Here is a 20,994-nt window from a genome sequence, read left to right on the forward strand (position 1 = left end):
CCCAACGCCTCAATGCCATAACATGCAGAGAGCGAAGAACCCAAGCTGGCACATGCCAATGGGAAGAGAGAGAGAGAGAGAGAGAGAGAGAGAGAGAGAGAGAGAGAGAGAGAGCTTTAATTGGACAAGGGTAGACAGGTCTCCCCATCGATCATGTACACGGAGCAAGGAGAGAGGGAGCAAACAACAAACAGAGAGACTTCTATGATAGAGAGCTATTGCTCCTTCGCTCGTGAGAGAGAAAGACATATGGGGTGGAGGAACTTCATCATCTCTAGATACTGAGGGTTCTTTGGCTTGCATATTGCTACATTTTGGGGATTCCTTCTTCTATTGAGTTCTGAAACGCTGAGAGAGAAGAGAGAAGTGCCATCAGCCGTATAAATTCTAAAAAAGGAGATTTTAATGGATTTATGCTAATAAGAGGTTACTTCTGAAACACTGAGGGAACAGTGCCACCAGCCATATTAATTCTAAAAAAGGAGATTTTAAATCCTTTATAAAAAGCGCAACAAAACCTTTGAACTTCCTTGCATTTCTTAAACGAATTAATTATACCCAAAAAAACATCTTGGGGTTTTTCAAGGCCTTCCGCACACATATCTGAAGAGTCTTTTGTTAATTTGGTGCGGACGGAGCAGGAGCAGGAGCAGGAGCAGGAGCCGGAGCCATGACGGTGACGGATTGTCGGATGTACGAGGCCAAGTATCCGGAGGCAGACGATGCGGTGATGGTGCAGGTGAAGAGCATAGCAGAGATGGGGGCGTACGTCTCCCTATTGGAGTACAATGGGATCGAGGGCATGATTCTGCTGTCAGAGCTGTCGCGGCGCCGCATCCGCAGCATCGGCAGCCTGATAAAGGTCGGGCGGCAGGAGCCCGTGATGGTGCTGCGCGTGGACAAGGAGAAGGGCTATATCGACCTTAGCAAACGCCGCGTCTCTGAAGAGGACATCCAGGCATGCGAAGAGCGCTACAACAAAAGCAAGATGGTTCACTCCATCATGCGCCATGTTGCAGACACCCTCGACACCGACCTGGAGGTAGGGTTGGCCTTTTCTTTCATTTGCAAAAAGCTTATGGCACTAATGACACACAAGAATCACACATAATCACACGTTACATACTCTTAGCCTATCACTCCATCTTCGTGCATCTTTCCTTTTGCTTACACATAATCTTGAGCGTAGCCGACCTCCTTCTATGTGCTGCTTTTTTATGCATGCTGCATTTAGTTGCCCTTAGTCTTACAATCTTGAGCTTAGCCAGGACGACAATACCTCCTTCTATGTGCTGCTTTTTTATGCATGCTGCATTTAGTTGCCCTTAGTCTTAAGCTTAGCCAGGGGTGATAATTCCTCCTCCTTCTATGTGCATCTTTCGTCATACTTGCTGCATTCATTTTATGCACTTAAATCTTAAAGCCGTTCAAGCCCATTGCCTTAGGGTTAGCTGTAATGCGTCAGATTGGTGAATGTCTAGCCTAGGGCTTGGGACAATTGGTCATTGATTATATTACTCAATCTATAGGTTATTGATCATACAATGTTTTATAACTTACTTTAATGACAAGGTTTCTTAATGCAAACCTCTTCAGAGAGGTACACTATAACCTACATGGCCCACCGCCCATCATGCAACATGTGATCCGACCCTATGTAGGAGGGCTTAATTTGCATCTTGCTTTTGTGTCCATTTAAGCACACTTTCTTATTGCAGCTTGGGCATTATTGTGCTAGGACTTAGCTGAAAGCTTTGGATTTCCCAAGGTCCTAATAAGTCCTAATTACTTGAGCTAATGAGACGACTGTTAAAAGTTAGGCTATGAAGGGAGGCACACTAAAAGCAAGTTTGGCCCTTTTTTCCATCATGTGGCATGTGGCAACACCCTTGATGTTGACTTGGAGGTATGTAAATTGCCTTGAGATTAAGACAAGGCCTTTATACTTGGCCCAAACATCTTTTAGAACCTTCTTAAAGAATGATGACAATGAGCTTAAAGAAGTGGCGACTAGCAATTTGGCATAGTACTTATGAATGAAGTTCTTCATTCTCTGCTGCTATTTCTCTATGGTGGTAAGTGGTTTGGGCCCATTGAAGTAAGGTTGAGCTACAAGAACTTTTGTCAAGACCACCTTTTGATTAGTAAGAACATGAACATTGGATCAGAGTCCATAGTTCTATTGGGGCAACTATGTAGTCCTCCCACATCAAATAGGGCTTCTACCACTCTTTAGTGCAATCCCATGTTCTCTTATGGTACTAGGGATCCATGTTCTCTCAATTACCTCTAGTGTGTCTAGGATGTTTTGCTTTCCATACAACTTTATCATATATATTGGTTGATCTTCAATTTGATTTCTACTATATTATAGGGATTGTTTAATATTTCCAAGTAGATAATCCCATATCGTTTATAAATAACTAAGGATATGCACTTCAATGTAAAACTTCACTTTTTGCAAGATAATCCCATATCGTTTATAGGGATTGTTTAATATTTCCAAGTAGATAATCCCATATCGTTTATAAATAACTAAGGATATGCACTTCAATATAAAACTTCCATTCACGATTTTGTCCACGTTTCTTTATTAAAACCAACTAGACAAGTGTTGACGCGTGTATTGTTCATGAGATGGTGCCCAAGGACGTTCACACCTAGCCGTTGTAGTTACCTTTGCACAAATGACTTGATACTGACTTGACCCTAGACCTAGATGGTGCCTGGCAACATGCCCTTGGATAAGGGCTCACAAAATGCACAGTGCCCATCCCCAAAGGAGTCCCGAGTGTATTGACTAGTTAAAATGTCCATGTGGTACCTTAGTGCAGCAGGTGTGCACGTGACACTTCGTGTGTGTATTTTTCATCCTTAGGTATGAGTTGCTTCTTTCTTGCAAGCGGATTGTTTGATTTGTGCATGGTGATACGTGTTTCTTTGGTCTTGAGCTAATAATTTTTGTGGGGAAGAAGTTGTCCACTACTTGTTTTTGGTGCTGCCCACATCTGTCTGCCTTGTCTTGGACGTGCCTGACTAGCTTAGAACTTCCCTATTCATCTGCAAATTTGCAAAATGTCTTGTGGGTCCTAGACTTGTTCGTATTTGTGTCGAGCCCTTGCTCTTGGCCTAATAAGCTACATGGACACTTGTACAAAAGTTAATCCCAATGGGCTGCATGTGTGTGTGTGTGTGTGTGTAAGATCCACTAGGATCTCCCTAAACAAAGACAATAGATTAGTACCAAATAGAAGGGGTGTATACGTGGCATATCTTGGTGGTATGGGATGCTATGGTCTACTTCATGTGCGGTTTACGGATTTTCGGTGAGGTAGATGTTTTAACCTCCGATGTGATCTAGAATGCATGATTGTTGGATGGTAAAACTGATCTTTGTTCATGTGGTATGATTTTTGATACAATACAAAGGATACAAAGGGTGGAAAAGGGGTGAATTTTCTCAGTACGATTGGGAACTTCAATGTGCAGGGATTTACTGTCTCTTACGTGGAGTAATGTGATTTTATTTTGAGTAATATTTGGGATTTTCTAGGATTCTTCTCCTGTTATTTGGAGTCTGCACAGTTGTCCATGTGTCCTTTGATTGGAATGACGAGCTATTAGTGCCCTTCAGAGATTCCTGTGCAGGACTTAGCTGTGGTAGCAGTACTTAGAGACTGGTTAACCATTTATTAGTGCTCTTCAGAGATGCACCTCAAGGAGTAAGTGTTATGGAGTTTAGGCTGTTGAACTATTAAGATTATTCAAGTAGTTCACGTGCACTTTTGTTAAGATTGGTCACCTGCATCTAATCATAATGAATTGATAAACTTTGGTGAACTTGATTTTTAGTTTCTGGAAGGATTTTCTGAGTAGGTGAATTCTAATATCTGCAGGATCTCTATGTGCATGTTGGTTGGCCTTTGTACAGAAAATATGGGCATGCATTTGAGGTATATATATATATATATTTGTTACATGCTGTTGTGATAAGGTTTTGGATTTTCTTCCTTTTTGTTTTTAAGAAAAGACGAAAGGATGTTAAGAGTGTGTATTGCCAGGCTTTCAAATTGGTTGTCACAGATCCAGACTCGGTATTGAGTGGTCTTACAAGGGAAATCAAAGAAATCGGCCCAGATGGGCAGGAGGTGAGATTTTGCAGCTCTCTTTCAGATTCTTGTATGCAAGATGTCTGATTTTTTCTTTCTGAACATCATTGCATATGCTTGTGGTTTGCAGGTTACTAAGGTTGTTCCAGCCATGTCAGAAGAGGTCAAGCAAGCGCTCATCAAGAATATTCGCCGAAGAATGACTCCGCAGCCCCTTCGGATACGTGCAGACATTGAACTGAGATGTTTCCAATACGATGGAGTTCTTCATATACAGGTGTCATGCTCTTTTCATCACAGGTGCTTGTTGTGTGGTTCTGTGTAGCGGACATGATGTTTGATATTTTTCCAGCTTTTGACATGAAAATTATAATGGACTGTTTATGGGATCCTTGAGAAGGCTTGCAATTTATTTTGGCTGGGGATCTCAGTTGCATCATATGCATCGCTTTTATTTTAAAAGCGATCCAACCAAAAATGAGCATAAGAGAAGCGTCAAGCTAATAAAAGAGAATTGCCATGTGGGTATCACATGGTCCTAGGAGTAGAAAAATGCTGCAACGAGGGGATGCATGGTACAATAGTATGTGGTGGATTTCTCAAAGCTTAGGAGGGCTGTATCCAGTCATCATGGTTGCTGGTCGCTCAAAGCTAAATCTGAGCCGTACACGGACAACACATTATTCAAGGGAATGATTTGACACATCAGCATGCCAAAACCATGAACTGTTTTGCAGCTTACACATGCACTGCTGTTGATGATGTTTAGTGGCAATGTGTATGAACCTTCCCTTAGGCAAAATTTGTGTGCGTGAACACACCACCCATGTGTATAAGTGTGTGAACACACCACCCTAGTATTATCTAGATTTTATCTTTTGTGTGATGTAGTATTTTTGTATGGTCCTCATGGCCTTATCTTTTGTACTCCAAAGGCTATTTAATAGCCCCCGTCTAATGATAATGTGTGCATCTTGATTTGTGTCCATGACTCCCTTAACTCTCTCAAGTCTCTCTTTGTGTCGACTCTCCCCTTCTCTCTCCAGCGTTGTCTCTTCACCAACCTCTTTGTCTGCCAACATTTGGTACCAGAGCCTCCTTGCATGCGTGTTCTTTACTGCTTTTTGTCCGACTTCTCTGCACCCACCTACTACTGTTGTGCTCTGCGCTGCTGCCCTGTTCGCGCCACTGACCTGCCCGACTGTCATTGCCTTCCGCCACCCCAGAGCTCGCTCTGCCCGTTTGCCCCGCCATCAGCCAGTTCTCGCCATTGTGGCCTGTGGAGCTACTGCGCAGTGAAACGCCGCTACCTCCAGTAGCAGCAGCAACAACAAATCTTTTGGGCCTCCAGCATACACAGAGTTCGGGGTAAATATTAACATTCAGTTCATGCATTTGACTCTGGTTATCTTTCAGGTGAGACTTTTGACTTAAAAGGGATTTTACGTTCTGTTGCACCTTTCCGGAGTTTTTTAATTCATTCAATAAATCAGCCTCCAAGTACACTTAGGAGATCTCACTGTATACTTTCTGGGATTCTAGCAATCCATCTCTGAGCACTTTAGTTTCTAGGTGCTTTCAGCCTTCTTTAGTAACTTTTGGTACCCTCAGTTTTCTCAACCTTCCTCAACACTCTCTTACTTCAAGAGAGTTAGCATACTTTGTGTGGGTGATTATGGCCTTTGAGATTCTTGGATTTCTTACAGATGAGGATCGGTTTGATGGCACCAACTTTAGCCTGTGGAGTTTTATGCTCGGTAATATCCTCGTCCCCAAAGGCCTTTGGGGCATTGTCTCTGGAAGTGAGCCTTGACTGTTCCGTCCAGTTCCCAACCAGCCAACTACTCCACAGATATCATTAGCAGAGGTAGTGGTTGGTGCAACCGGAGCTCCCTCTCACGAATCCCCTCAAACCGAAGACCAATGGTAGTGGGATGCTCAAGATGCACAGGCCCTTGCCATCATCTCCCTCTCAGTCAAACGCACCATCATCCTGCCCATCCCGTCTTGCAGGACATCTCAGTTTGCATGGCAAGTTTTGGAGTCTACGTACCATGCTCGCAACGAGGCTCGGATGATGTACCACAAGCGTGAGATAGATCACACTCGCATGGATGAAGGTACATTAGTCCACTGGTAGGTTTTCTTTTGCAGGAGGAGCAATCCAGGGTTGTGACATAGTGGAAGCCTTCATGCCTTTAATCGTAGTCCTTAAGCACCCTGTAGGAACCTCAATGTAAAACGCATAAGAGAAGAGAAAAGGAGAGAGAGAGAGAGAGAGAGAGAGAGAAAGAAAGAAAGAAAGAAAGATTTTATTAACGTCTTCCAAAAGACCGAACTCGGCCTATGAGACAAATCGGAGGACCTGTATGGAGTATCCTCTGTCATCCCAACAAAATGAAAAAGTACTGAATAAAAAAGCTGAATCTGGGTGTGCAGGGGATGGAGCTCTATTACTAGGAGAATGCAAAGCTATATGCATGGAGTATACAATCATGATATGCAACCTAGCTAGCTCCATCCTGTACCATACTGGGGGTATAAAATGAGAGAGAGAGAGAGAGAGAGAGAGAGATATATTAACGTCTACGAGAGGCCAAAGTCGGCCTATGAGACAAAAAATAATACAACTCTGTTCTTCCGGTCATCGGAAGAAAAGAAACAAAAGAAAAAGTGTGCATGTGTCTGGATACAACTGTGAATCATCATGGATCGGTGGAGCCCATATACAAACAATGTAAGGGGGGGTGGGGATGTGGATAGAGTGCTAAGGCAAGATGCATCTCTATATGCTGAAGGGGTGGTACAAGCATGCTATGCAGATCTATGTCTAACTCCATCCAGTGCCATAAGAGGGATATAAGATATCATACATCGCCGATGCTGAGGCTGTGAATGGCATGAACATGTACCCTGAGTCTGAATGAAAGCGAGCTAGCCTCTCCTGTCTCCATCTGGTGTCTCATTCGGATAGCTTCTATCTCTCGGTGACGGAGTCGGGGTGCTCTATGTCCAGTCTGTCTAGGTCTCCTCCTGGCTCTCAATTCCTCTGCTCTCTGTGCGGTCACCCCACGTGGTACATCAGCTGGCACTGGCATAGCTCTCTGGAAGAAATCTGTGAGCTGGGACTGTCTCCCACCCCTAGTGGGAGCGGGTGTCTGGAGGAGTCTCTCTCGAGAACTATGAAGCTCTAGTAGTAGTCTGCCAAGCTGTGTCATGTGCATCTCGCACGTTGCCATGTAGACATATCTGAGCAAGAAGGTGCTGGACCTGGAGTGGAAAATTGGTCCTGTGTGAGCCTAGTCCGGGACGAGTCAGCCAGGGTTCCACTCTACGTGTCTGAGGTCAGGTGTGCATTGTCCTGCACATGAAGCAGTGCTAGTCCGCGCTGTGAGTCTCCCTTTGGATGATGTCAGTTGCTCTGTGTGTTTGGTTTGTGACCAGATGCTAGACATCTGTGTAGAGCATGTAGAAATGGGGCCAGTCCATAGGGCTACCCCAAGGCTTACTCATTCCTAAAAAGTGAATTTGGGCATGTTCCTGGATTCATCTAGGTATATAATTCAGCCGTATTAGCAGACATGCAGATTTCACATTGTGAAGTTTTCGTCCAATTTGCGACCAATTGATATTGTGCTAATTCTTTCTATCTTTAGCGGTGCATTTGTCCTATCAACTACTTATTTGTTGTACTAATTCTGTCTATTTGGTACTTCCGTTAGTGCTAGGCTTCATTATGGGTGAGTCTGCCTTGCATCTCTGGAGGTTTGATAGAAACTTAGTACGAAGGGCTTTGTGTGAATATATGCTCTTATGTGTGGTGTGTGTGTGTGGAGTGCGTGTGTGAGCATATCTTGATACATAGTTCTACACCCACTATTGGGCACTGATGACGATAGTGGGGATGTCGTGGTATCTAGTCCATACTATGCATAATGGAGTTAATAGTTATATAGTCTTGTGGGTTGAGTACCATGAGTATATAACATGCACGTTCCTAAAAAGGTGAATTTGGGCATGTTCTTGGTTTCATCTAGGTATATAATTTAGCCGTATTAGCAGACATGCAGATTTCACATTGTGAAGTTTTCGTCCGAGTTGTGGCCAGTTGATACTGTGCTAATTCTTTCTATCTTTAGCGGTGCATTTGCCCTATCAACTACTTATTAGCTGTACTAATTCTGTCTATTTGGTACTTCCGTTAGTGCTAGGCTTCATTATGGCTGAGTTTGCCCTGCATCTTCGGAGGTTTGACAGAAACTCAGTACAAAGGGCTTTGTGTGAATATATGCTCTTATGTGTGTGTGTGTGTGGATTGCGTGTGTGAGAGCATATCTTGATACAGAGTTCTACACCCACTGTTGGGCACTGACGACGTTAGTGGGGATGTCGTGGTATCTAGTCCATACTATGCATAATGGAGTTGAGAGTTATATAGTCTTGTGGGTTGACTACCATGAGTATATAACATGCACGTTCCTAAAAGGTGAATTTGGGCATGTTCCTGGATTCATCTAAGTATATATATATTCATAGAGTGGGCATAAGGGAGGTGTAGAACCACTCCCAAGGGGCCAGGAGGGCCCCGGCTGTGCTCACCAGCCATGTTGTGGGCTGGAAGGGGCCTGGGGCTAGCCTAGGGGGCCTGGACAGCCAGCTAACTGGGCCCCAAGCCTAGGTTGGCTGCTGGCCAGGTGTGGGACCGCCCACACTGGCTGCCCAACAGCCCTTTGTTGATGCGCAGCCCAGCAGCCCTGCATAAATGCACAAGATGGACAAGACTTTTAGGTGTGAAACGCTTGAGATTATTACCATTAAAAGCTATTGGACCTAGTCGTGGGAAAATACTGCTGGCCGCCTATGTTAAGCTGGCCGACTGAAGGTTAGAGAGGGTATAAATACCCAACCATGGGCTACGTTTCAAGCATTTGAATCTTCACAAGGTGCTGAAGCTACACAAGGGGCCAGACAAGCCAAGGAGAAGCTAATGCAAGGGTGAAACCTGAAGGTCAAGGGGTAGAGGTTTTACCTCAATCAAGAAGGTCCAGGTTCAGTCTTTTATTTTTTTGATTTGCATCATTCTATTAAAAGCAAATACACCATTCGTGGTGGGAGCCTACAGAGGGTATTCAGGATCCAATACTGGGTCCTCTTCTCTCTCTCTCTCTCTCTCTCTCTCTCTCTTTTCCTGCACATCTACATTAAGTTTTGTGCGTTATTCTCGTCGTGAACGATTGCTAAATTCTGAGCGTTGAAGTTACCGATCTACCTTGAAGCTTCCACATGTTATAGTGGCATCAGAGCCTACTTCAAGTGTAAAGATTTAGCAAGAAAAAGAAAAAGAAAAAACCCTAGAAATTTTTTCTCGCTTGTGTGGTTGGTCTCTAGACTCCGGTGGACCACCCCTTTCGGAGTGACTCCTGTTCCTCGAAGGACGGTTGGTTTTCAACCTCCGAAAGCCTTCGGAAGTCTCCCACACACGTAGTGGATGGTCAGATTGCGCTTTGGAAAGGTAGTACATTTTCTTGCTATGGTGAGTTAGGACGATGAGAGAGAACAAGAACCTTGGGACCGAAGTGCACCAGGCAGTCCATCTAGGGCATCAGGCATGAGTGTACCAGAGATGTTCCAAAAGATGATGCGAGCAATCGCAGAACAGGGTACCAAATTGGAAGAGTAGAAGGTGCAGATACTGGCTCTCGAAGAGCGCACCGTTATCCAGCTCCTCTTTTTCCGTCTCCTCCTCCCTCTCCTTCCGTTGCCTCCTCCCAGATTCCAGATCCTCTACAAAGGGACCCTTTCGAAGGGTCACGACCGTAGCTGAGTTCCATGCTTGAGTTGTAGATGCGTGCAATGGAGATTTGACAACGTGAAGACGACGCCATGCGATGCCTGGAACATGAACGACACCTTGCGGCTTTGGACGCAAGATTAACACCAGCGGCTTCCTCAAGTCATTTTCCCGATAAAATGAACTTCAGTAAGTATAATGGTAAACTCGACTCCACAACTCTTTATTCATGGTTACATCAATTTGAAGCTTACTTTGTCGCAATTCGAAAAAGTGATACTGACATGGTGATCTTAGCTAGTTGGTACTTGGAAGGTGAGACCATTCCTTGGTGGACCCAGTGGGCTCATGCCTACACCGGATTAGGTATGGTAGCTTATGTTTGGGACGAGTTTGTCCTCGACCTTAAGCAGCGGTTTCTACTGCCCCATTACCTTGAGCGACTCGAAGACGAGTTTAGGGAAGCGCATCAAAACGCGCAACCAGTCCTTCAATTTGCCAATAAAATTTCAAACTTATCTTTGCAGTTGGGATTATTTGATAAGAACAAGAAAGGGCAATTCCTTTATGGCCTTGACACGCAAATCTAGTGGGAGGTGCGTATGTTTAGGCTAGCCACCTTCGAAGACGCACTCTCACTTGTGCAGAGTGCTGAAAATTGAAATGAAGCACAATGGCGGAAAGCCCAAGACTTCCCAGCCTGCTACTCCCAAGGCTAACACCTTGGAGGGAAAAGGCCATAACCAGATGGGGTCTTCCCCAGGATAGAGCACTGGCTCCAAGAACTCGACCAATGCGCCCACGCTTACTCTAGACTAGAAAGGTCAGGCAGGCAAGACCGGTGCCAAGTGGTAAGTTGAGTGCTGAGGAGACAGCTCAGTACAAGGAGGGTAGGTGTTTTTCTTGTCATACAAAAGGACACACTTCTTGGGAGTGTCCTAAGAAGACTACCACTCCACATACCGCCAACCCAGCCTCCATGGCTTCAGTGATGAGCCCAGCTCCCACACATACGCCAGTGGCTGTCCCTAGTTCTTCGGATCCCAATGCTTTGGTTGGAGCAATCATTAGCCAGGAGCTCGAAGATAAGCAGAAGGGCGTCCATGATCAGGAGTATAAGCGCAACGAATTGCTCAAGACCTTTGGCTACGTATTTGGCAATATCCAGATGTAGACCTCCGAGTATCAATACAGCCTGCCCAATTAGAATCTGTGAAGCCAACCAAATTAGCATCACTGGAGTAGGTGATGCCATAATGTCACCAATTGGCCGACCATTTGGTCCATCTCCAATTTTTGCGTCTCCTTCACTTGAGGCCAGGCCGGTGTCTCATGTGAAGAGGCGAGTATTTTGCTGACATGGACGGGAGCCAGACTGGTGCCACCCGTGTGTTAGCAGGATGGTGTCGTATGGACGGGAGCCAGACTGGTGCCACCCGTGTATGACCTGGACTGTGTTCGACCCATGGGATTGTCACGCCATGGAAGAACCAGTATTCGTGCCATGTCTTGCCTATGGGACTGTCACACCATAGGGAGGCTCGTGCCTGGAACTGTGTCTTACCTATGGGACTGTCACTCCATAGGAAGACCAGGTTTTTATATTTTATGTCGTGCCAGTTTTGTGCCGACATATATTTTGTACTTGTTCCATGAACGGGAGATATGTCCATGTTACTATTTGCACATGCACACATGATTTGCATGTTTGAAACTATTTTCGCATGACATGTATTTTTGTGTTTGCCTGTTTGACGTGTTACTTACTGAGCGGGGACGCCTGCCAGTGAGTCGTGAAGTCTGTTCTGTATTCTGACGAGTTTTGGTGCATGTGAACAGGTGGTAAGTATATCGCACATGTTGTTTTAATGTTTCATATTCTAACCCTTTGTTTTATAAGGTTTAATGTTCACACACACTTTAAAGTGGGCACCCCCTTTGGGCACCCACTTAGGGGCCAAGGTGGGGAGCCCCACTTAAGTGTGTGTGGGGGTGGGTGCATGGGCACCTACCCAACCCACCTTGGAACTGGCCACCCACATGCAATCGTGGGGGGGCCAGCCAAATCAAAGTGTTAACTCCACTTTAAGTTTTATTAAAAAAAACCTTCTCCTTCAAGCGAAGACACCACCCCGCTTCCACCATCTTTGTGAAAGAGCAAGAATCAGCGATCGTTTATGCAACCCCTGAGGTGGCTCTTTCCATCATCTCTCAGGCGGCTGCTTCTGTACCCTCTGCTACGGCTGCGTTGAATCTCCAGCTGGCTGCGTTGAACCTTGCAGGCGGCTGTTTACGCTACTGCTGGCTGCGCCTGCTCTTCTACAGGCGGCTGTACCTCCAGCCAGCGCTGACTGCAGGCGACATCTATCCTCCGGCTGCACCTCAGCACCTTCTGCAGGCGGCTGTCACTTCCAGAGGACTGCACTGCTGCGCTGCCTTTTCATACAGGCGGCTGTGTGCACTCCTACAGCCAGACGTCTCCCATTTGTATAGGACATAGTACACTTAGTACTTTTAATGTACTAAGTGCACTATGTGTACTAGTGCAATATACATGTGTGATAGGGGAGTCACACACTCATGCCTCATGAGTTGACTTATCCCCACAACTCTCTCTCTCTCTCTCTCCCTTGTTCTTCTCTGTGTATGTCTCCCACATGAATGAACGCTAACCCTAATTCATACTCCCATCAACTGGTATCAGAGCAGGCTGTGTTTTAGGGTTTCAAGATTTCTCTAATTTGAGAGTGCATTCCCATGTTGCTCGGCTTGTTTCATTCGGAGCCTGTAGGTGTTGAGAAGGGCGCCCTTGAAGCTTTGTGAAGGGCGTTGGTTGCTCAGCGATGGCATGGAGCAGTTGGACGTGGTGAGGCGTGCAAAAACGCTGGCCACCTAGGCGAGTGGAGCTAGGCGAAGCCGTAAGGGAAGCAGCGCACGGCATGGTAGAAGCGATGACCACAGCCGAATAGTAGGCGAAGGCGAAGAAGCGTGAGCGAAGGCGGGCGTTGAATCATTAGCGAAGAGGCGACGTCAATAAAAACATACTTGTCGCGTGTAGCGCCAGCTAGGCGGAGACGACGAAGGCAAACTCGACACGGCAAGGGCGCTCAGCAGCGAGCGAACCAGGCGAAGCAGGTCCCTCCGACTCGCCGGCCCCTCTCTGCCGCCTTCCTTCTCCCATTCCCAGCAGCCACGCTGGTCTTCTGTCGTTGTGCGCGCAGAGTGGCTGAGCAGAGCGATGGCACTGGCAGTCTGAACGGAAGTGCAGCCAACGGAAAGGGGCAGAGGGAGCTTCATAGCAGCCAGCCATCTGAGCATCACCAACAGCTTGTGTCTCCATCAAATCTGCAGCAAGAAGTGCCCCCCCACCTGCACAGAACAGCAGCAGCATCATCACCTCTTTTCCTGCAACAACAAAACCCGCCTGCAAATCAGAGAAAAATCAGAAAATTACAAGGTATTTTCCTCAATTTTTTTTGGGATTTGCAATTGAGCAAGTACAATCAACAATTGAGCAGATACAGGTGTCGAATTGCTCAATTTTGAGCAAAATTGGCAAAATTGGGTGACATTGGTCACAATCAGGATCAATTTGCAGGACATTGGTCACAATCAGGATCAATTTGCAGGAAATTGGATGTCGAAATTTGGGGCTTTTGATGTAATTGTGCAATTAAGCACTCATACATGCTGTATGATGTGAAAAATCGCACATTTGGGCAAAATTGCAGCAAATTGCAGTGCAAATCAAGGGGCTTTTGTGCCGATTTGGTTGATTTGCATGCAGGCAATCGCATTTGATGCTGTGGATAATGTGTTGATGCCTTACAAGCACTCAATGTACCATGTATGATCAGAAATTGATCTCAAATCAAGGGGCTTTTCAAGATTTTATGCTTGTTGAGCTTGGCAAAGCAGCAGGCAAGACATTTATGCCTTGAATCCTCAAAAATCAGCTTGCAGTCAAGGGGCTTTTGCCCAATTTCTGTTCGGGACTGTTTTATGCAGTGTTCGGGACTGTAAAAGTCTGATTTTCACTCATTTGGACAGCCAGGAGAGCATTTATTGCTATTGTACCTGCTGGTACAGATTTGACACAGCTTTGTGCATGTTTTGGCATGGCTGTACACTGTTTTGAGTGACCAAAAGGTTCAATTTCAGCTGCTGTACTTGCCGGTACAGGTTTGGTACATCATTGGTGAGCAATTGGTACTGTTGTACAGTACTGTGGAAGGGCAATAGAGCACATTTAAGGTGCTGTCCAAAATCTGCAGCAACCAGATTTTGGTGATTTCATCACATAAAGTGGGAGAAAAGTTGCATTTGTGCTTCCGCAGTGGGAGATAAAGCTTGGGAGAACAACTGTGAGCACTTTGTGTGCTTTTGGTGCAGTGTTTGCACATTTTGCAGGGAGTCAGGCATTGACAGGTTGCATATTGCTATGGCAACCACAGGTGAGAGCTCTTCATTGCTTCACATCAAGAAGCTTGAAGGCTCGCATAATTATGATATTTGGCAAACCCAGTGCTACAATGTGTTGCTCCAGAAAAAGCAGCACAAGCCTATAAAAGAAAGGGGTGTGATGCCCGCTTCTCTTACTGCTGAAGAGTGGGAAGATATGGATGAGCTGGCAAGATCTACTATCATGTTGTTTGTGTCAGACTCATTACTTTTCAGCATTCGTGAAGAGAAGACAGCTTGGGGAATGTGGCAGAGATTGCAGGACTTGTATGCCCAACAAAGTGCCTCAAGCAAAGTGTATTGGTTGAAGAAACTCATAGGTCTTCAGATGAAGGAAGGGGCGTCTATGACAGCCCATCTAAATGAGTTTAATGGTATTGTCAGCCAGGTCATTAATCAAAAGTTGGCAATGGACGATGAGTTCAAAGCCACTTTTCTGTTATGCACTTTGCCAGAGAGTTGGGATACATTCAGGACAGCCACTAGCAATTCGCATGCTATGCTGTCATATGCAGATGTTGAGGGTGCTCTTCTTCAAGAAGAGATGAACAGGAAAAACAAATCTGTTGAGTCCAATGCAATGAATGCACGTGGGAGATCCGAGCAAAGGGGGAAAAGCCAAGAAAGGGGAAGGAGCAAGTCTCGCTCCAAAAAGGATTTGGAATGCCATTATTGTGGCAAGAAGGGACACATTAAAAAGCAATGCTACAAATGGAAAAATGATCAAAAAGAAAAGGGAAAAGGCAAAGACAAAGAGAAAGATGAAGCCAAAGATGTAAAGCCAAAGGGCAAAAGTGGAGTCAAGATTGAAGAAATCAATGTGTCACATGCAGGTGGCAGTGAGGATGAGGTCCTCTTTACGTCTTCACTTGATGCCCATTCACTTCTTACAGGTGGTCATGGTATGCACTCATGGATCATTGATTCAGGTGCCTCCTTTCATGTCACAGGTTGCAGAGACTTGTTTGTCAGGTATACTGTTGGCAATGAAGGAGTGGTTTATTTGGGTGACAACCATGCATGCAAGATTCTTGGTAGAGGTGATGTGAGGCTTGTATTTTCAGATGGCTCACAGCTTATGCTCCATGATGTCAGGCATGTGCCTGAGATCAAGAAGAATTTGCTTTCTACTGGACAGCTTGATGATGCTGATTATGAAACCACATTTGGTAGTGGAAAGTGGAAAATTAGTAAGGGCTCACTGGTTGTTGCCAGAGGCTCTAAGGTGGACACTCTTTACTTTATGCATGCAGGTGTTTGTCACCATGCTAATGTAAATGCAACCGAGCTGCCGGAAATCTCTATGTGGCATAGCCGGTTGGGACACATGAGTGTCAAGGGAATGGAGCAATTGTCTCGTTTGGGTTACTTGCCTTCTCTGAAGTTTTCAAGTTTTCAGTTTTGTGAGCATTGTATATATGGTAGGCAACTACAGTGCCCCCACAAGAAAGCTCTTGGACAGAAAGATGCTTAGTTAGAGCTTGTGCATACAGATGTATGTGAGATGCCTCAGCTTTCTTTGGGAGGGACAAAATACTTTGTGTCTTTTATTGATGATGCCACACGCAAGGTGTGGGTCTATCCTCTTCGTTTGAAGAGTGATACATTCTCAGTGTTTGAGAAGTTTGTTGCTCTTGTTGAGAATCAAACTGGCAAAACACTGAAAGCTTTGCGTTCCGACAATGGTGGAGAGTACATGTCCAAACAGTTTCAGGACTTTTGTGATGCTAAAGGCATCAAGAGGGAGCTCTCTACTCCTTATGATCCTCCACAAAACGGGACAGCAGAGAGGATGAACAGGACCATTCAGGAGAAGGTCCGTTCTATGTTGTCACATGCTGCATTACCTCATGGTTTTTGGGCTGAAGCTGTTATGACAGCCGTTCACCTTATAAACAGGTCACCTAACACGAGGCTTGGTGGGAAAGTGCCAGAGGAAGTATGGACAGGGAAGCCTCCGTCATACAAGCACTTGAGAGTGTTTGGTTGCGTTGCGTACGTGCACATACGCAGGGAAATGTGTCACTATTTGGGCATTCTCTGCGCTTCAGGCCTATGGACGAGTTCTATAGGATGGACTGGCATCTTATGGTTGGGGACTTATGTCTACACCGAGAGCCAGTAGGCTGGATATATGGGTTGGGATTGTGTATCTGCGCCCAAATCCAGAGTGTGGTACCACGGACTACAAGCTAAATGAATAGGGAGACTGTTCAATGCATCCTTGCATAACATGTTTGCAAGTTAAAAATCCTGTCTTTGCATGAACTATTTGATTGCATGCAAGATTTGTTTGTGTAGTTCACATGTAGGGGACGCCCTCTTGTGAACCGTGCGAGTGAAACTGTATTCTGACCTCGTTTGTGGGCTGTAGACAGGTGGTAAGTACACCACTTTACTCTTTTATGAGTTAAAGCAATGTATTCTTTGTTTTGCAGGTCCACACTTTAATAAGTGTGTCCGCCCAAGTTATAAGTGAGATTGGGCGTCCACACTTCATTAAAGCTCGGGCGGACAAACTATAAGTAAGAATAGACTAGAATTCCCTTCCGGTCGGCTAGGCGAGTGTCCAGGCACCCTTCCCACTAAATTTGTGTGGAAAAGGGATGGTTATGGACTGGGTGGCAGTATGAGGACCTGCCACCATGCTATTACTCATTTTGAAAATTACCTCTCTCTACACTCTCTCTCTAGAAATAGGCGCCCCCCTTCAAGAGAGCCTATTTTTGTTATTCTCTCTAACTTTTTGCTTGGTGAGAGTGCTGATTTTCATTCCCTCTTGCTCCCAGCTCCAATGGAAAGCTTGAAGATTCTTCCTTTCACAGTTAAGCCTCCAGTTGCTCACCTTTTCACTCTATCTCTCTCTTCTAAATGAATATGGAGTCTCCTAACCATTCTACCGCCCCCAAATTCTGCTGAAACCCTAATTTTCAGAAACCCTAATTCTGCAGAAACCCTAATTTCAGAAACCCTAATTTTGGAGGAAACCATACCAAGCTGTGCCCCTTACTCATAGGCATCTAAAGAGCCCAAAATGCCCAATTTTGGACTCATATAACCTGCTTAAAACCCTAAAAATCAGAAACCCTAATTTCAGCCGGAAGTGGAAAACGGTCACATTCAAGCTGTAGTTCGTCCGCACGGAGGTGGAGCTCGACATTGATCGTCCAATACTTGGTAAGAGCATTTTGCAAGCAATTTTCAATTTGAGATTCGAATGCTTTGTCAATATGGTCTCCTATGTCTCGGTCCTGGCACACACATGTGTGTGTATGGATGCCAGTGGAGCATAGCTGCGTTTGACAAGCTTCAAGGAATCAAGGAACGAAGCTACTCTCAAGTGAAGCTATGGATTCCATCGTCTACGACAAATTTGTTTGCAATGCTGTTTTCATGATCATGGATGCACTTGAACAGTTTGGCATGTGAATGCCCGTGAGGCTTGTAACAGTTTTCCTTGATAATAAAATCTATTACAAGGGGGGTCGGCCCTTTCCGGCCCTAGTGCAGTGTGCAAAAATAAAATTCAGCTTCTTACTCTATTGTGTTGCGCCATTTAAAATTGTTTAATTATGTTAATAGCTTAAGTGTTTGCCAAGATTGTGCTCAACCCCGACCGGGGGAATCTCATTGGTATCAGAGCCTAGGATCTTCCTCCTTTCTGTGTGGAAGACGGTCCTAATCTAGCTTACACTAGCTGTTAGCATTCTTAAGCATTATGGCGAGCCAAACAGGTACTTCACGGGATGTAAATCCAAGGAAGAGTACATATGTGAAGCCAAGAGGAGACAATGTGCATGATGATACTCAAATGCATGAACAATACACTGCTGAAAATGTTTTTCTTGGGTCACATGATGGTATTGCACATGCCGGACAGCCATCTTATGTTAGAAGGGAAGGAAATGCAACTCATGTATATATGGGACAGCCATCCCGAGGTAAGGAGAAGGCTATACAGAGTGATGCACATGATGCTATGCAGGCTGAAATTGCAGACCTCAAAAGGCAATTATGTATGATGCAAAAACAACTCAAGGATATGCATGAAGACTCACAGTCAAGGCATGTATCTCGTGTGTCAAAGCATTCTCCTTTTGTGAATGATGCATTGGAAAATGTTGCCATGGAATTGGGGGTTCAACCAAGAGATATGGCTGTCTCTTACCTCATGGAACAAGGTGATGTAGTTACTAGAAAGGAAGGAGGGCTTAGGTTTAAAAAGCCTCCTCTTATGAATCAACATGCAGCTGAAACATCAAAGCTTAAATCTATTGTGCGACAGGAAAGAGAAGAGGCGTCTGCTACCTCTCATCATGCCTCTACCGCACATGTTTCTCCTCCCCACAGGTCATCTATTAAAGCTCATGAAAGTCTTCTCAAGGAACCGACTCATAAATCAGCCCCTCCTCATGATGGAATTGAGCGATATGTTCCTACTAATGAAGCAAATAAGCAACCAATTGAGAGAGATGAAGAGGAAACGCATCAACATAACAAGAAGAAGACTAAAGAGTTTACTGCAGGTGACAAAACAGTTAAGTTTGAGTATTTTCATGGAGAATATGATTCTACCAAAGCTCTATCTTTTATCTCCCAATTTGAAATTGCTTTTCATGAGGGAGAATTTTCAGAATCATCAAAACTCAGACATGTGGGCATGTACATGAAAGGCACTGCTGCTCATTGGTGGTTGGCCGAGAAGCTTTCCGGCAACACCATTTCTACATGGGCTGAATTCAAACAAAAGTTTTATGATCAATTTTTGCCTCCAAATTTTACTCAGGATATATGCAGGAAGTGGGACAGGTTGGAGCAAAAAGAAGGGCAATCCATTACCTCTTATGTCTCCAAATTTTGGGAGGTATTAATGGAAGTGTTACCCTTCATGACCGTTACTGAAGAAGAAAAGAAGAGGAAATTTGAGTCAGGATTGCAACCCATCTTCCAAAGAGGACTACAAATCTATCCAAACCAAACTCTTCGTCAACTCATAAACTCGGTCTTGGCTTCCGAAGAGCTTAATGTCAAATGGGTGCAATCTAGAATTGACCAAAGCTTGGGCAAGGGTAAGGAGAAAGCTGGTTTTAATGTGCAAAAGGGTGGACAGCCCTTTAGAAGAGATTTCAAAGCCATGCACAAAGCTGAAAATTCAGATTTGAAGGATGTAAAGCCCCCTCAAAGAGCTGAAAATGCAAAAGAAAAGAAACCGTGGCAGAAAAAGGGTGTTTATGGCTTGACTCCTCAACAAAGGGTACAATACATTCGTGAAGGCAAATGCTTTAGATGTGGTAGTAAAGATCACATCTCTCCACAATGCCCTAACAAGAATAAGAAGCCAGAAGAGCCTAAAGTGCATGTCAACATGGTATATGATGTACAGGGCAACACGGGACATGCAAACATGCATAGAATGGTATGCAAAGCATGGGGACAACTAAAAGACCAGCCAGCTTTATTCATGTTTGGTGACTGCTCCACTGACAACTTCATCTCCACTGATATGGCTGCTGCCTTGGGGATTGAAGTAGGTGACATGGGACCCGAAATTCATGCATGTTCAGCTTTTCTGGAAAAAGATGTGAAGGTTACACCCCTTATTGGAAAGCTGCGAATGCATATCCAAGGATACCTCGACCACGAGAACTTTCTCGTTGCCCCTCTTAGTGGATGTGATGTATTACTGGGAAAACCTTGGCATGCACGCCTTGAGCCTACCAAGAATTACAAGACCAACAAAATCACTTTTATGTATAAAGGTAGAGAGCATCATTTAGATGCAGGTGTGTCGGGTGATACTATCCCCGTTGTATCTCATATACAAATCAATAAAGCAATGAAAAAGAGTGTTTCTTCGTACTTGGTTTTTATACGTGATAATGTGGAACACAGTAATGTACATGTGGACACTCTTACTAAAGAGAGGCTGAAATTTTTAAGCGAATTCGGGGATTGTTTTGCTGACTCTTTACCTAATGTAATGCCTCCTTCACGGCCAGAAGATCACCGCATTGAATTAGTTCCAGGGAATTCACCTCCAAATAGGCCAGCATATCGTGTTAGTGCTTGCCAACAAGAAGAGATTATGAAACAAGTGGGTGAACTACTTGAGAAAGGCTTGGTGCGGCCTAGTTCTTCGCCATTTTGTTCACCCGTTCTTCTTGTACAAAAGAAAGACGGTTCATTCCGTATGTGTGTGGATTACAGGGCATTAAATAAGATTACCATCAAGAATCGGTTTCCCATACCGAGGATTGATGATATCTTGGACAAGCTGGATGGATCATCTTGTTTTAGTCGCATTGATCTTAAAAGCGGCTATCATCAAGTGCGAGTGATGCCACAGGATGTACATAAGACAGCATTTCGCACTTCTTTTGGTCTCTATGAGTATTTGGTCATGCCATTCGGTCTTACAAATGCCCCGGCTACTTTCAATCGCATGATGGACCGAATTTTCAGAAATCATAGAACTTTTACAGGTGTGTTCTTTGATGACATTCTTGTATTCTCCAAGAATGAGGAGGATCACAAAAAGCACTTAAGAGTGGTCTTTGAAGAACTAAGGCAGCATAAGCTTATGATCAACGCCAAAAAGAGTGAATTTTTCCTTTCAGAGATTCACTACTTGGG

At 44.7% G+C, this 20,994-nt stretch overlaps 1 protein-coding gene across 2 annotated transcripts in view; it reads left to right on the forward strand.

Annotated features, from left to right (window-relative positions):
• The first annotated feature begins 572 nt into the window (after positions 1–572).
• Positions 573–20,994, forward strand: part of LOC147606185 (eukaryotic translation initiation factor 2 subunit alpha homolog) — a 28,431-nt gene continuing 8,009 nt past the window's right edge. The window contains exons 1-4 of one of the 2 annotated variants that reach the window (XM_086792476.1): positions 573–1,042; positions 3,897–3,953; positions 4,062–4,148; positions 4,240–4,386. In XM_086792476.1, the coding sequence (XP_086648602.1) occupies positions 671–1,042; positions 3,897–3,953; positions 4,062–4,148; positions 4,240–4,386 (663 nt within the window). In that variant the 5' untranslated portion in view covers positions 573–670. The remainder of the gene's footprint in view (positions 1,043–3,896; positions 3,954–4,061; positions 4,149–4,239; positions 4,387–20,994) is intronic. The other variant, XR_015265037.1, reaches the window with a different exon arrangement.

The sequence above is a fragment of the Cibotium barometz genome, chromosome 58 (genome assembly GCF_041138505.1).
Source record: "Cibotium barometz isolate CiBa-2024 chromosome 58, ASM4113850v1, whole genome shotgun sequence".
Classification (NCBI taxonomy): Eukaryota; Viridiplantae; Streptophyta; class Polypodiopsida; order Cyatheales; family Cibotiaceae; genus Cibotium; species Cibotium barometz.